Source organism: Sesamum indicum, linkage group LG15, assembly GCF_000512975.1.
Source record: "Sesamum indicum cultivar Zhongzhi No. 13 linkage group LG15, S_indicum_v1.0, whole genome shotgun sequence".
NCBI classification, from domain to species: domain Eukaryota; kingdom Viridiplantae; phylum Streptophyta; class Magnoliopsida; order Lamiales; family Pedaliaceae; genus Sesamum; species Sesamum indicum.
In genome coordinates this window covers 5,414,894-5,430,471 of record NC_026159.1, presented here as the reverse complement: position 1 = coordinate 5,430,471, position 15,578 = coordinate 5,414,894, and the positions used below count along the sequence as shown (strand labels likewise).

At 35.9% G+C, this 15,578-nt stretch overlaps 2 protein-coding genes across 2 annotated transcripts; one reads left to right on the top strand and one right to left on the bottom strand.

The window, feature by feature from the left end:
- On the top strand, positions 1,215-11,452 carry LOC105178352 (vicilin-like seed storage protein At2g18540). The gene is made up of 6 exons (XM_020699137.1): positions 1,215-1,336; positions 8,491-8,699; positions 8,956-9,152; positions 9,254-9,334; positions 9,460-9,771; positions 9,854-11,452. Exons 1-6 carry the CDS (start codon positions 1,215-1,217, stop codon positions 11,288-11,290), a joined length of 2,358 nt encoding a protein of 785 aa, XP_020554796.1. The 3' UTR covers positions 11,291-11,452.
- Positions 11,884-15,578, bottom strand: LOC105177964 (probable protein phosphatase 2C 80; the record flags this gene model as incomplete). The annotated part of the gene is given in 4 exon segments (XM_011101280.2): positions 11,884-12,354; positions 12,563-12,712; positions 14,283-14,607; positions 15,189-15,578. Coding segments are annotated over 4 exon segments (1,162 nt in total), but the record flags the coding sequence as incomplete, so codon positions are not given.

Genomic DNA, 15,578 nt, shown 5'->3' with positions numbered 1-15,578 from the left:
TTCATCTCGATCCTGTTTTTTTTTTTAAAAATTATTATTATTTAGCAGATCTTATATTGTTATATTCTAAAAAGAAATGACCCGTAACGTAATTGGGACCCAATTTGAATTGACCTTAATTTTTGGCCGTTGGCTAACCCTAATTATTGACCTACTTGCCTCTGCAATGACTGCATCCATTCATGCATGTATTCAGGTGCATGCCATCTGAATTCTGATACAATTTTCGCAATTTGCTCATGGGATATTCGTATTCTGGTGCAGTTCATGTTGAGATCAATCGTCTTTATTTTTCTTACAGACACTTTTGTGGTACATAGCATATATATAATGTCAACTTTCTCTCTCTTTTATGTCCACTTCATTTGATCATAATGTTTCAATATCAGCATGTGGACTAATGCCATTAATTATGGAATGATAATTCTTACTCAAATTAAGGTTTCTTGGATCCAATTAAATATTTCTTTATTTAATTAATTAAGTTTTGATCAAAATAAATTAATTATTTTTTATGAATTGTGCACTGATTATGATACAATGTCATTACTTTTGTTATGTGATTCCCCACTCATCTTAAATTGTAAATTAATCATAAAGCATAATTAGACAGCTTGTTGTGTAATTAATCACTTAATGTGTAGAAAATACCATCAATTAAAAAAAATTATAATTTTATTGTTGTAAGTACGTACGGTAACAATATTAGTCCTTTGAAATTTTATTTTGACTTGTAATTGTAAAATTCATATGTTGATGACAAAAATGACCAGAAAAGTGATTCTTAAAAAAGGGGCGAACGGCCTAAAAAAGTGCCTTTGCAGACATGCATTAATATGTAAGTTTGGCACTAATTAATATAGGTATTAGTCTACTTTCACAATAATATTTTTACTTTTTTTTCATCTTAATGTGAGCAAAATTACTCATTAGTGAAATATTTTAATTCCAAGTCTTTGGGCTGAATCCTTTGCAAGCCCAAAAAAGGGGACCTATAAAAAAGACGTTAGCACTCCAACGATCAAGTTAATAAATGATTGTAGAGAGAGAAACTCAAGGAAAAATATAATAGTAAAAGTTGCTTAAGAGATGAAAGAGTAATGTTGTTGGTAAAAAATGCTTGAATAATGAATTTATATGTATGCTTATGCCAGAAAACATTACCCTAAACTGGAGGGAGAAAGTTGGCTTTTACAACTTTGGATCTCCCTCGGATGACGAGACGTGCCTCCTCAAGATTCGGGTCGGTGGTTACTGCGGATGAGTCTCCCCAAAATTCGAAGGCAGTTGGCAGAGGTCTTCAAGAAGTCAAGCTAGCTGATGAGACTTGGACTAAGTAGGTCTCATAGAGGATAAGGCCTGCATCCTTAGGAGTTGTTGGGAACTAAAAATAATCTTTTCGTACCTTCAGACAGAGGCTCTTTTCTATGCCATATAATTAGCCGGGGGGGGGGGGGGGTGTTGGACCGCATAGCCGCATACGCTTAGCAGCGAGACGAGCTTAAAGGACCTGCATCTTGATGGGGCTAGTGGGCCTTAATCGGGACCCATCCTTTCTTGGGTTCTATAAGCTAATAATGGATTGAAGGTTATTTTCTCATGTACTCCATGCGATGAGGGCATTCTGTCAGGCCTCAGTATAAAATTGAGCCTCTACATGAACAAAGTGTATAACATCACATTTATTTATGTAATTGTATTTTTAATTTAAAATAATGTATTTTAATTAAAATTTAGATATATAGCAAATCCAGATAATTTCTTTCATGAAAATTTCCAAATCCATCCAAACATATATAATTAAATTAAACTTCTAGAAGGAGAAGTAACAAATAGTTAATGAGCAATGAAATAAATGAGGAAGAAGATATCACTTCACAGCCGATCTAAAAGCAACTAAACTTTGATGAAGAATATGTGCTGTTTGTAATAATGCCATTATAATACCTAAATCCCTTAACCATTTATTTTCCACATTGCACTTTATTTAGTGCAAAAGCATTAACCACCTTTTTCATAAAGATGTTTCTCATCACCTCTCCTCTCTTCAAATTATTATAATTATTAAATACAAGCACTCATGTCTTCATCAACATTATCTTTTTCATTACCATCAAACATTTGTCCTTATTTCTATACCTTCATTCATCACTCCTCTCTCTAACCATTTCTTCATTACATCAACGTTTCTTCATTTATAGTTTACTTATACAAATGATTCATAACTTTTAAGAAAAATTTAGTTACACAAAGTACGCCCACCAGAAACGTCAATATCTTTTACACAAACTACCCGTATTTTTTAAAAAATTACACATACACTAGAAACGTCTACATCGTTAATTATACAAGCCATTCCTGTTTTTTCTACCAAGAACGGTTTTTATAATTATACAAAAGATATGACTGATTTGTGTAAATAGAATATAAATCAAATGAGTAAATATAATTATTCCTAATAATTAAGTGAATTATGAAGATGATCTTAATGAATTCAAGTGAGAACAGAATAAAGCAATTCCAATGCTATCTTTCCAACATTAATCAATTAATCCCCAACACCTTTGTGCACTCCACATGTGAAAATCTCTCTCTCTCTCTCTCTCTCTCTCTCTCTCTCTATATATATATATATATATATATATATATATAATTTTTACAAGAAGAATATGAAGTTTTTCACATGTGATCAAGTTCATATATACAAAGTCTTCCACAGAATCCCATATATACCTATTTATATACAAACACGAAAATTTTAAATCAAAACAATTAAAAGATTATATCAACATATTGATGAGGCAAATAAATACATTTTAATTTTCTTTTTTTTTATAAATTAAATATGATAATATTCATTAATATATGGAAGACAAAATAAGTTAGCACGTGCATTAAATCGACTAGGATCCATTTTTTTTTTTTTGCAAACGGGATGTAGTTTATTGCATTATCCAGTCTCCTCAAATTTAAAAACTGATCAAATACGCTGATAAATATTTCAAATCAAAGACTATACATTCAAAAGAAATTAAGAAATTAGAAACTGCTATAAAAATATGCATTTGTTCATCTTTATGAAATTCGAGCCCACAACTTTTTTAATTGGTCTCAACCTTAGCACTTAAGCAATATTTGAACGGATGAGATTTTTTATCCCAAAAGCTTGTTACATCTTCTATTAGTTTAATTAATATATACACACCACATACATAAAATTATATTATTTATTTTTATTTAAGAAAAAATTTGCATACATAATATGTATTAATTAAAATAGAAGATACAATAGAATTTTGAATAAAAAATTCAATCCGATGCTTTGGATAGCTCAACTTGGGGCTTACTCCTCATCAGCTATGGAGACAGATGTTCCCTCAATATTCCGTCTCCTTTAATCTGTATCCATATCATTTTTATCTCTGAAAAAGGTTTTATTATTTCATCAAATTTTCTAACATATAAAATAGTATTGGGAAAATAGTTTCATGTATTTCTAAAAAAAAGGATTTATCAGTCCTTTTTGCCTTTTATGATTAAAAAAAAACATATAAAAGAAATCATCTCGAAAAAAATGACGGGTGACACACTATTTGATGATGCTGATCGTGGTTCCATATTGATTGCAAACGACGTTTGAGTAGTTTATGAGCTTAAAGCCTCCTCTCCCTAGTGAGGCGTTTTATCAGAATAAACCTGTAAGACTCCTACGAAACTAAAACGGATATACCCCACAAAATAGGATAGTGATTTGAGTCGTCAGCCGCATGTGTGCATATATGGGGAGAAAGAAAAACAAAAAACCCAAATAATGAAGTATAAGATAAACAAATGAGCCTTATATTTAAATTGAATATGAAAATATTTAATTTGTTTGTCATTTCTTTTGTTGATATCATTAACTAAATGCATATAAGCTAATATAAATATACAAAAATATTAATTCCAGATATGTAAAACAAAATTCTTTTCATTAATTAGCTTTCTTATTACTTTTGTCAAGATAATTTGAATATGTAAATAAAAAATATGACAATGTTATAAAATTGAGGTCTATTTCACATGAAATCATCAATGAATTTGGTAAAACAAAATGTGAGTTGTCTGTGAAAATATATATATATATATATATATATATATATATTACGATAATATTAATTTTAAATTTTAGACGCATTTATTTGATATCATTGTGTTTGATGTGGGCAGCAAAATCATTCGATGAAACAACAGACACACCTTTCATGATCCATGAAAATAACTAGACATTCCAAGGATTAGCATATCTTTTGCAGGATCGAATTCAACATCCGTTGAGTTATCACTTATATATCCAAACTATCCTAATTCAATTTCAATCTAAAGGATTTGTATAATTACTCATGTCATATTGATGTGATTGGTGCACCCGATGCTGGATTACCACTTTTGATCTCGTAATTTTAAAAAGTAGCATTTCTTGTTCTGTGACATATTTCTGTTAGATATTTAATGAAAAATGTCATATGGCCGTTAAGTATATGGAACCAAAACTGCTACTTTTTTATTGGATAAAAACTGTCACTTTTTTAAAGTTATGAGATCAAAAATGAGAATCTCATAGTCAACGAGACAAAAAATATAAAGGCTCTAATCTAACTATCACGTGTTATTTTTCATATCTAACGAAAAAAGTATCATGGGATCAAAACGTTAATTTTAGAAGCTACGTGACCAATAAAGTAAAAAGCAAAAAGGCCCCGAGTACATGATGAGAAATATTATTTCCCCCAACAAGATTATTTTTGGATCAACCAATTTAACTTAAATATCGAAAAATTATAATTAAGACCTAAGGAGCGTTGTTGGTATCTTACTCTTTTAGGGTTCGAGAATCCTCACTGCAACCTTATACCAAATAATCAAAGACAACGATTTTGTCTGGAAAACCTCTTTATTAACCCCAGATCAAGATTAAAAGAGATGTTATGAATAATAAAGTATGAAAAAAGTTGAGTAGGTTGTTAATTGACCGTTTGTTATGCAAGAATAAAGCAAAGATGATATGCGTCTTGCAGAACAAAATACGAAGGTTCTAAGTTATGATGTCAAATGAAATTTGGACAGTATAGTGGACAACATTGTTGGACGGCAGATCGGGTACTGATGATGATGATGATAGTGATAGTAACAAAGTCGTGATTGAGAAAGCAAAATTAAAAGGGACGTTAATTTTCCTATCTATCAGACAGTACTGTCTCTGTCTCACTCTCATCTGATCAGATCAAAGCATCTTTTCTTTCTTTCTTTCCGAATCTTTCAGAAAATCAAACTACCTTTTCATTTATGAGTTACGTAATAATATTCTTATACTGCACATATCATGCTCTTCATCTCCACTATTTCCAAATTACCAAGAAAATACTATATATATATATAGTATGGAAAATATGTATTTTAAATTTTACAAAGATTTTTGTACGAAGAGGAAAATATATTTGAATGAGTTGATGAGATTGTGTTTTATGTTGTCAGGAGTGTTAAATTAAATATTATTTTTAATTTGGTGAAAATGATAGTTTAGATTTTTTGTTGTTAGTGGTGTTGAATCTAGTACATTTTTTTATTTAAGTAAGATTAATGGATGTACTTTTTATTGATTTAGAATTGTCAGTGATGTCATGTCAAAATATTATGAAAAAAACTACAAAACTTGTGTTTGAAAAATATTACATATATGTAAATATATATATATATATATATGTATATAAGTAATGAGATGAGTGATAGTAACACATTTTCAGTGAGAAAACGTATAAATATACATTCTCATCACTGTTTCAGAAACTAAAAGTTAAAAATATAAACAAAACCAAACAAGGCAAGATTTTGAAAAACTTAATCAATGTACCGAGGTATAGTTGGATTCTAATAGGAATCTCACGAGTTTGTCTTTCAAAAGACATTTTGATAGAGAGAAGAAAATCTCTGCAGTCTCTATTCAATATGACATTATACCATGCATTCACCGTCACAAGCCCTAAAAATGAAAGAACAATCACTATTATAAACCCTCCGGATGAGGGACTAATTAGGTAGGACGTACGACCTCATGCCCACATATTCCCAATAAGGGTCTTAATCCCTCCAAACGGGAGACTTAACAAGGGTCTTAGTCCATTAGACGGCATAAAATAATGTGGCGTACACTGTCATGATCAGATGTCTTATTTCGAAAGAAAACTGAGTTGGAAAAATAAAATTTTTTAAGTTTAAATGTTCCTGCAGTTCCTCATATTTATTTTACATCGAACAATATCACATACTCATCGTCATTAATAAAGTCAAATCCGCGTAAATCTATTAACTCATCTTTTATTCACACTCATATATAAGTTTTAAATGTACTTTCTACTTAAACGTGGTTAAAAGAAATTAAATAAAATAGGTGGGAGAGAATAGAAAAAGTCAAGTACTTAGGAACTAAGTTTCAAAATACATGGGGGGGACACACACACACACAGACACGCATTAAAGAGAGCTTGTAGCATACAAAAGAGAAGAAGGTGTTGGGTTGAGATTCTGATTAATATCAATCATAAAAAGACTTGTCCCATCCATTTCTCCCAACTCCCAAAAGCAAGCCCTAAAAACTATAGTTTACAGGGGCTCTAACATCAGTGGAGCCCCCCATCACTTACCAAATTTTTGGATTTTGAGTTTCCAACAATTACAATTATTTTATATATTTGAATTGAAATCAATTATGTACATACATAATTGTGGTTATTTTAAGATTTATTTGTAATTGTTTGAAAAATATACTAATATGCTATTCTTTGTGATGTGGAGGAACTCACCGAAAGGTCGTGAATAAACATAATTCTATTCGAGTATGTATGAATTTATGGTGAAGATTTTTAAATTTGTGGCTTGCGTGAAACTGTATAATTATGAAAATTTATAAATATTATCACTCCATGAGTCAGGTACAAATTTTTGCTATTCACACATTTCTTACGATTTCATATATTTTTCCTCTACAATCTTTCTAATTTAGGCATCGAGGAACTATAACTGGAGTCTTATAGTTATTACCGATTTCTGTCTTGTACCAAGAGGTATTCAGACGTATCTAAACTGTATAAAAACTTATCTCACCAATCCAACATAAACAAATTCAAGCACATCACGTGGTATAAATATTAATTAATTTTCTCTAAGAATACTTATAGCCTTTGTATTTTTTGAGGAGGCGGGGTTGATTGATACGACGTGATATCATCGTTGCAAAAACACCCTTTTGATTGATGACTTTCCATTGTGACCACTATGATTGGCATAATGGTTGATTCCTTCGTTTTCCATTTGGATAAAGAACCCTTTTTGTGTCTAAGCAATGGCAAGAAATCAAGAAAAGGAGACGAAGGGAAAGAAATGTAGCAAAAGCAAATTGGTAAGGAAGGGGGGATTCCCTTTTCTTGGGGAGCCCATACTCTTTCGCATCTTTCTCTTATATTATTTATTGCCTACATATATATAATATAATCTTCTTAACATGTTAAAAAATGCAATAATTTAATTATACAAGGAGTATAAAGTATATGGTTATAAATTTATAATACACATAAATATGTGTATCCTAAGATCTTGATATCAAGAGTTAAAATTTGGATTGATTCTTTTGTTTTAAACTTTATTGCATCTTCAATTTATTTAGTATATACATGCCACATATATAAATATTACATTATTTATTTTATTTGAAATATATATATATGAAGCGTATATATGTTAAATAAAATGGAGTTTGGAAAAAAGAATTCAGTTTGTTACGAGTCTGTAGTTATAACTCCCAAAAATGAATCAAAATTTAGTGAATATACAAAAGGGACGAAGCGTAATAGTGACAAGTAATTTACAGCACACTCTATGTGTATAACTTTTATAAATATCATTTAAAATAATTTATTTGTAAAATTTTATTATTTAATAAAGTATATATAATATAATAAGTTAATACTAAATTTATAAAAAATAGTGATAAAAAATGAATTAAATTTTAGAAAAACTTTCATGTCCAAAGACAAAAACTTTCCCATCCCCAATCTCGTTGGGCTTTCTAATCCGCATCTAAAAATATTAGGCCCAATAAGGGCCCAACAAAGCAGTACCTTTGTCCCCTCCTGCATGAAGCAGCTGCAAACGCGGCCTCGTGTCACCTCCTCACTCGAACCCATCCATGCAGAAGCCACGTCGCCACCCACCCTCTTCTTCAAACTCCAAACAAATCTCAATAAAATCCTCCAACACCCTCATCCTCCTCACTGTGTGGGTTTTCACCTGTTAGTGTGTGAATATTTATTGCGTACGGACAGAGATCGATATTATATCATGAAAATGCTGAAGCAAAGGTCCTGCAGTTTAAGCAGCCTGAGATTGGTGGTGTGTTGCTGTGCGATTTTTTGGGCAACAATCAGTAGTAGTGTAATTTTGGGTGGTGTGGGGGAGGGCGGCGGCGGCGGCGGGGTTCAGGCTTCAGGCCGTGAAGAGGGAAGAGAGGCGGGCCCTGGTTTCTACTGAGTATGGACAGATCTCAGCTGTTCGGGTCAGGGATGATGTCAGTGGCTCACATCTTCTTCACTTCATCACCTTGGAGCCCAACTCTCTCTTCCTTCCAGTTGTTCTGCATGCAGATATGGTCTTCTATGTCCATACAGGTAATGGTCTCTCTAAAGTCTTGCTTTCAATGTGTGTGTGTGTGTGTGTTTTTGAAGCCATGTGGTTTAAACTAGGGTTTTTGCTTGGTACTTTCACCTATGAATGGAGGGTAAGTGCGTGGTTTTGAATTCGAGTTCCACCGAGCGGATTAATCTAGTTTTGAGTAGTAGTGTGAATTCGGTTGGCTTGTTTATATTATATCGGGATGATTGATATTCCCGATATAATTTGGATTTGCATGTGTTGTGTGGGCAGGGAGTGGCAGGGTAAGCTGGACAGAGGAAGACGACCTTAAGAACGCAGACTTAAGGCGAGGAGATGTTTACAGACTCCCGCAGGGATCTGTTTTCTTCATACAGAGCAACTTGGAAACTGAGACTGAGCGGCAGAAGCTCAGGATTCATGCCATCTTTGCCAATTCAGACAATGGCCTCACTGTGCAATCATTTTGGGCATGTTCTGTCTTCCCATGCTTTTATTTCATCGAATAATTAAGTAATAACGTACGCTATACAAATGCTGGGTATGTTTTAAACACGTGATTTGTGTATAGGAACAGGCTAACGGACCGTATTCTAGTATCCGGGACATGGTTCTTGGCTTCGACAGGAAAGTTCTGCAGGCAGCTTTCAAGGTACATAGCTAATCTGTTGGTGTCCCATTGATCACATTTGTACTAAGTTTCATGAATTCTGAGGTTCTGTATGTTATATGAGATCTTTAACATAACTGGAGATTACTTGAACGTGTGATTCCAAGGTGCCCGAGGAAGTGATAGATGAACTATTCAACGGAACACAGCAACCAACCATTATACACCGGGTTCCGGCAACCAAGAGAACAGCATGGGAGACGGAGGTTGAATTTGTAAGGGGCCTTCTCGCAAGCAGAAGTTACAACATATTCGAATTGAACAGGAAAAAGAGAAAGGAGAGTGCAAGATTGTTCAACCTTTTCAAAGAGGATAAAGATTTCGAGAACTGCAACGGGTGGAGCACGACTGTAACAAGGAAGAAGTTGTCTGCATTAAAGGGCTCAAACGTTGGCCTGTTCATGGTGAACTTGACAGCAGTAAGTTACTTGTAATAGTTGGAAGTAATTACTAGCGGTCTATATATTATTGAATTATACAGCTAATTGTTTCTATGTGCAGGGATCGATGATGGGGCCGCACTGGAACCCGAGGGCTGCTGAGATAGCAGTAGTCCTGTGGGGGCGGGGAATGGTTCGCGTGGTGTGTTCTGGTATTTCAAATGAAACAGGGTGCCGGAACATGAGGTTTGAGGTTGAGGAAGGCGACGTCTTTGTTGTGCCGAGGTTTCACCCCATGGCTCAAATGTCTTTCAACAATGGAACGTTAGTTTTCATGGGGTTTAGTACTTCAACAAAGAAGAATCATCCTCAGTTTCTAGCAGGACAGGCTTCGGTGCTTCGAACTTTAGATAAAGATGTTCTAGCGATGTCGTTCAACGTTACGAATACTACACTGGATCAGCTTTTGGCTCAACAACACGACTCAGTGATATTAGGTTGTATATCTTGTGCTGAGGAGGAATTGAGAATCATGGAGGAAGAGATTGAGAGGGAAAGGCAGGAAGCGAGAGAAAGGGAAGAGGAAGAGGCGAGGAAGAGGGAGGAAGAGAGGAGGAGAGAGGAAGAGGAAGCAAGGAAGAGGGAGGAAGAAGAGGCTAGGAGACAGGAAGAAGAGAAGAGAAAGCGGGAACAGGAAGAGGAAAGGAGGAGACAAGAAGAGGAAGCCAGGAAGAGGGAGGAAGAAGAGGCCAGGAGACAGGAAGAAGAGAAGAGGAAGCGGGAAGAGGAAGAGGAAGAGGAAAGGAGAAGGCAAGAAGAGGAAGCCAGAAAGAGAGAGGAGGAAGCTGCCAAGAGGGAGGAAGAAGAGAGGAGACGGCGAGAGGAGGAGGCAGCTAAAAGGGAGGAAGAAGAGAGAAGGGAAGAGCAGGCAAGGCAAGAAGAGGAAGCCAGGAAGAGAGAGGAGGAAGAGGCAGCTAAAAGGGAGGAAGAAGAGAGAAGGGAAGAGGAGGAAAGGCAAGAAGAGGAAGCCAGGAAGAGAGAGGAGGAAGAGGCAGCTAAAAGGGAGGAAGAAGAGAGAAGGCAGCAGGAAGAAGAAGAAGAAGCAGCTGAAAGAAGGGAAGAGGAGGCGAGGCAGAGAGAGGAGGCAGCTAGGAGGGAGCAGGAGGAAGCCAGGAGAGAAGAGGAGGCAGCTAGGCGGGAGGAAGAAGATAGAAGGCAGCGGGAAGAAGAAGAGGAAGCTAGGCAGAGGGAGGAAGAGGAGGCGTCCAGAAAGAGAGAGGAGGAGGAGGCAGCCAGGCAGAGGGAGGAAGAGCAAGAAGGGAGGCAGAGAGAGGAAGAGCATCAACGTGGAAGGAGTGAGGATGAACGGGCAGCAGAGGAAGAGCGAAGAAGGCAAGAAGAGACACAAAGAGAGGAAGAAGCAGCCAGGCAATGGGAAAGACAGCATGAAGGTGGAACAGAGGAAAAAGAGCAAGAATGGGGTGAGACTGAACTAGAAGGTCGAAATCAAGGTGATAAAAAATGGAGAGCAATTTTAAACAAGAGATGGACTGTTTAGTTTTCCATCTCCCGTGCTAATACGAATCCTTTGCGTCATGGATGTACATAGCTTGAATAAAATGCTTTAGTCTATAGCTGCAATCTTGTAATAAGAAAGCCACTACAGCAATCTTTGTGGTGGTCGCTGGATTGAAGTGAGTATTCTCTGAAAAGTTCTCTACTCAAGTTCTTCAGTGTGCCTCTTTAAAATATAAAAGCATACACTACGACTAAATACAACATATATATGAGCATGCGGGTGTTGAGGAGGAGGATATCAGAACCTAAAAAGAAATTAGAAATGTGCTGCTCGGAATTCATGTCCATGTTCAACAGAAAGGGATCGAGCTTATGATGAGTATGTATCTGGGTTTGCGCTTCCGAGCGTTTTACGTGAATCGATCTTTGATCTTACAGCACATGCAATGAATGGATCAATGATCTTACAGCGCATGCACTGATCTCTTAGGATGACAAAGCGGGGAAGGTAAGAACAGTGCATTTCATGCAGATAGTACCGTTCCAACTGTCTAATGTTGATTTAGAGTTCAAAGACTGAAAATGCCTCTTCTCGCTCCATCCCCACAACTCTCCATCACAGGAAAGACTAAATGCAAAGGGGAAGGCAGACAAGTAATTTAATAAGGAAAACTTTTTGTTGTCAGATCTCATAGGACGTCTGAAAAAGGAATGACGATTGGAGCAGTGAAATAGCCACGTATCATGCCTAAGCATCATATCGGGGAAGAAAATTCAAAAAGAAAGCACCCTCAGGGGGCAAAGCTTTCAGGCATTTGCTGAAGCAGAAACATAAGAGACAACAACGGTTAAATCATCAAGTTTACCCCCGTAATATGAAAATCCAGCTTCTTGGGCTGCTGTGGAAAACGGAGTCCGATGCTTCCTGTCTACAGCTCGTAAACGAGCAAAAGCAGCAATCTTCTCGGCTGTTGCATCAGGGCTGAGACCTTCTCTGAGTGCATCAGCCACAATAGCGGCTACTTCTTTGCTATATAAGTTGTCAAACAAGCCATCGCTTCCTGCAACAACTACATCTCCAGGTACAACTGAAATCTTGAAAACCTGACAACAATTATAACGGATCACCATCAAACATTCCGCAGAAACGAATCAAGAATACTTTGATGGTCAACAAGATGCACTATTTTAATTAGTTATATAGTTTACAACTTCAAAAGGAGGTGTTGGTGCATATATGGCAAAGCCAGCAATGATGATGGGGCAGTCCTAACAACAGCACTGACTATCGGTGAACTGCCTTTCAAATTACCTGTCCAGAACTTGGCAGATCACCCCTATTGCCTCGTTCAAGTTGGTAAGTGAAATTGAAACCATGTTGTTGAACAGGCGATTCAAATACTGTGCTTCCATCTCTGACAATGATAAACCCGCTGTCTCCAAGATTGATGGCATGAAGATCCTGTTCAGTAATGGCAAAACTGTGAGAAAGCAATTTCTAAACCTTCTCATACAATAAGTATCCAAAAAGTTAAACACAAGCTCTGGAAAGCTAATGTAATTCTTTTGAGAATCAAAATGATATTAGAATGGAATAGATTTGCACCATTCTTGGAGTGGCATAATATTTGATTTTATTTAAGTTGATATGGGGGATTTCTTCATATTGTACTTCTTACATGTTGATTGCATCTATATATATGCATAGAGAGAGAAGCGATACTGTAACTAGAGTCTTGAAGGATGGTTCAACCCTTGGCATTTGTCTCATGGATGTAGGCTGAATGGACGAACGACTTAGTTCCTTATTTTCTTCTTGTCTTCACTTATCCAAAATTTCAACTTCATTTTGATACTGTAACTGAGTTAGAAGCATATGCTAAGGAAAGCTAAAACCAGTTGCTTATTGGGCAGATTCGGTCCCAAAGGTCGGAAAGGAAAAATGCTAATAAACTGCCCAAACTACAGCAAAGTCCAAATCTGCTGTTTTATGGACAATCAGTTTAAATTCAATATTCACCAAGATGACTCGCCACCGAAGCAGCCATATGACCATATAAAGATTTAAAGAAGATCTAATATTCTCAGAACAGGACTTCCAGAAGTTCATAAGATATTAACTTACTAAGGTTTTATTAAAAAATTCAGATGTTTCAGACGTAAATTTGCCAAAAGAAAAGATCATAATGATGCTCTAAAAGAATTTTCTTCCTCACTGGGGAAGTTTTATACATGAAAAATCAAATCACTCTCTAAACATCTATATAGCAACAAAGACGGCTCAAGTACAGGAATTAGAGTGGCAAAGCAGGTGCAGGTGTATTATCACCAAACAATCCACTGGTCAAATTAGTAGTTGGACATGCAAAATCAAACTATCCAAAGTTGGAAGGCAAAGTTAATTCAAATTTTGTCCAACTAAAAATTGCCAATTTCTTTTATCAAAAAAACAGATTTTGATAACCGTCTCCAATACAAAATCTAGAAAGGAGATTCTTTCTACTTCCCTCCTGTTTGTTTGTTTAGTTCAGCATGAAAGGTCGTCTTCCTTCAACCCTTTAAAGTTGGTGTTAATTTTCATCAACCAGGGAGGAGAATAAAGCAACATTTAATGATTCCAGGAAAGCAAGATAGGGGAAGAACACTATAAAGCAGCACATGCATCTTCTATAATGCTCTGTAGCAGAAATCAGCCTTGAATCGCATTCTGGAATGAAGTAAAAGCTCTGAAGCCACATGCATTACATGCTGACAATTTAAGAAAGTTGCACCATGATCTTACACAACAAAGGAAATAAAACAAAAGGTACTTTTTTATCAACCAATCATGTTTCTCCCATAGTTTTTATGTTCATAAATAACCCATATCATAACAAATGGGGTGATTGGCATTCTGATTATAATCAATGAAAAATATTTAGGCGGACAATAGTATTAGCATACCAAAGAAACAATTGTGCAAGGTAAATGTATTACTGATTAAGATATGGCCAAGATTTTCAAGAATGTGTATATATGAAAAGAAACAACACCTGGTTTTTTAGGGCGATTATGCAGGCAGTTGAGGAACCCATGGCTTTAGTTGCTGCATGTGCTTTTTCCAACACCCGTAAGGGCTCAACATCACCATCTGGTACTTCTCTAATCGCCTTGACTGAATTAGACATGAGTTCACGGGCATATTCGCCTGCATTAACACCAACATCTGCCCAACCACCAACTCCATCGGCAACGCCAATTACTTGCTCGTCAGCACAGATAAAATGAGCATCCTCTCCTCCTGTTTCTTCTTTAGCTGGATGGGGCAAGTAACATGCTCCAGAAAGTAGCTTTAGAATGCTATGGTTCGGACTCCTCCTAAAAAAAAAAGTGGAGTTTTATCAATATATTTAGCATGATATTGTTCACAGAGAAATATTAAATAAGTTTCCAAATAGAAACATAGACAGTTGGCTTAGTTTATATTTGCCACACAAAACCTATTGCAATTCTGCATTCTTATGTAACCTTTGCATGAACCTGTCCTAGCATTAAGCACGGGGTAGTAGTTGCTAAACCAACTCAACAAAAAGATGAAAGATTTCTCAGCATATCCATGTAATTGAACTTTACGGCTGGGATTACAACCTCAACCCAGGCTGCATAGGCGATTTAAGTAATTTAGAATATGAGCATCATGCTAAGATTTTATAATCCTGTCTTCCAAATACAACATAAGAGTATCAAGAGTCAAGGAGAACTGCGGGTAGAACAGTTTTAACTTTAAAGGAGAACTTATGTATAAAGGTAATCAAATAAACTCCTAACCCATGCGCATGCCAAAGCAACCAATTTGCTTTAAGAAATTACAACTAGAAACATATAAAAATATGAATAAATTTGACTCAAATCAAACTTCTGGTAGAAGAATTTAAAACAAGGAATCTAAAGTTACATACTGCTCCACTGAAATTGCAAGACTTGAAAGCTGTTCAGCACTCAAAGATCCATCAGTTGACACTTCAGGCAAAACCCGGTCCCCATCAGAGTAACATGAAGATGAAAAAGCTGGATCTTTGCTCAGCCCTTTGCTGAGAAAAGGACCGGAGTTGTTATACCTCGGCTCAAAATCAAATACAAGACATCCATGAGGACCATGATGGCTTTCCATCGCTCCACTTCTCATACTCACCCTAGCTCTTCTACATATTTTATAACTCCTATCACTGAAAAAAACACCACCAGGCTTCACAAAACCTGATACATTCCCACAACTAGACACTAAAGCATCCACCACAAGATCTCCAGAGGCAACCATGGAACCAGAAGCTGCCATAATTTTTCTACCA

Coding starts and splice junctions, on each gene's coding strand:
- LOC105178352 (XM_020699137.1), top strand. CDS start 1,215: ATGACGAGACGTGCCTCCTCAAGATTCGGGTCGGTGGTTACTGCGGAT. Junction 1,337..8,490: donor GCTGATGAGACTTGGACTAA/GTAGGTCTCATA, acceptor GGTGTGGGGGAG/GGCGGCGGCGGCGGCGGGGT. Junction 8,700..8,955: donor GGTCTTCTATGTCCATACAG/GTAATGGTCTCT, acceptor TTGTGTGGGCAG/GGAGTGGCAGGGTAAGCTGG.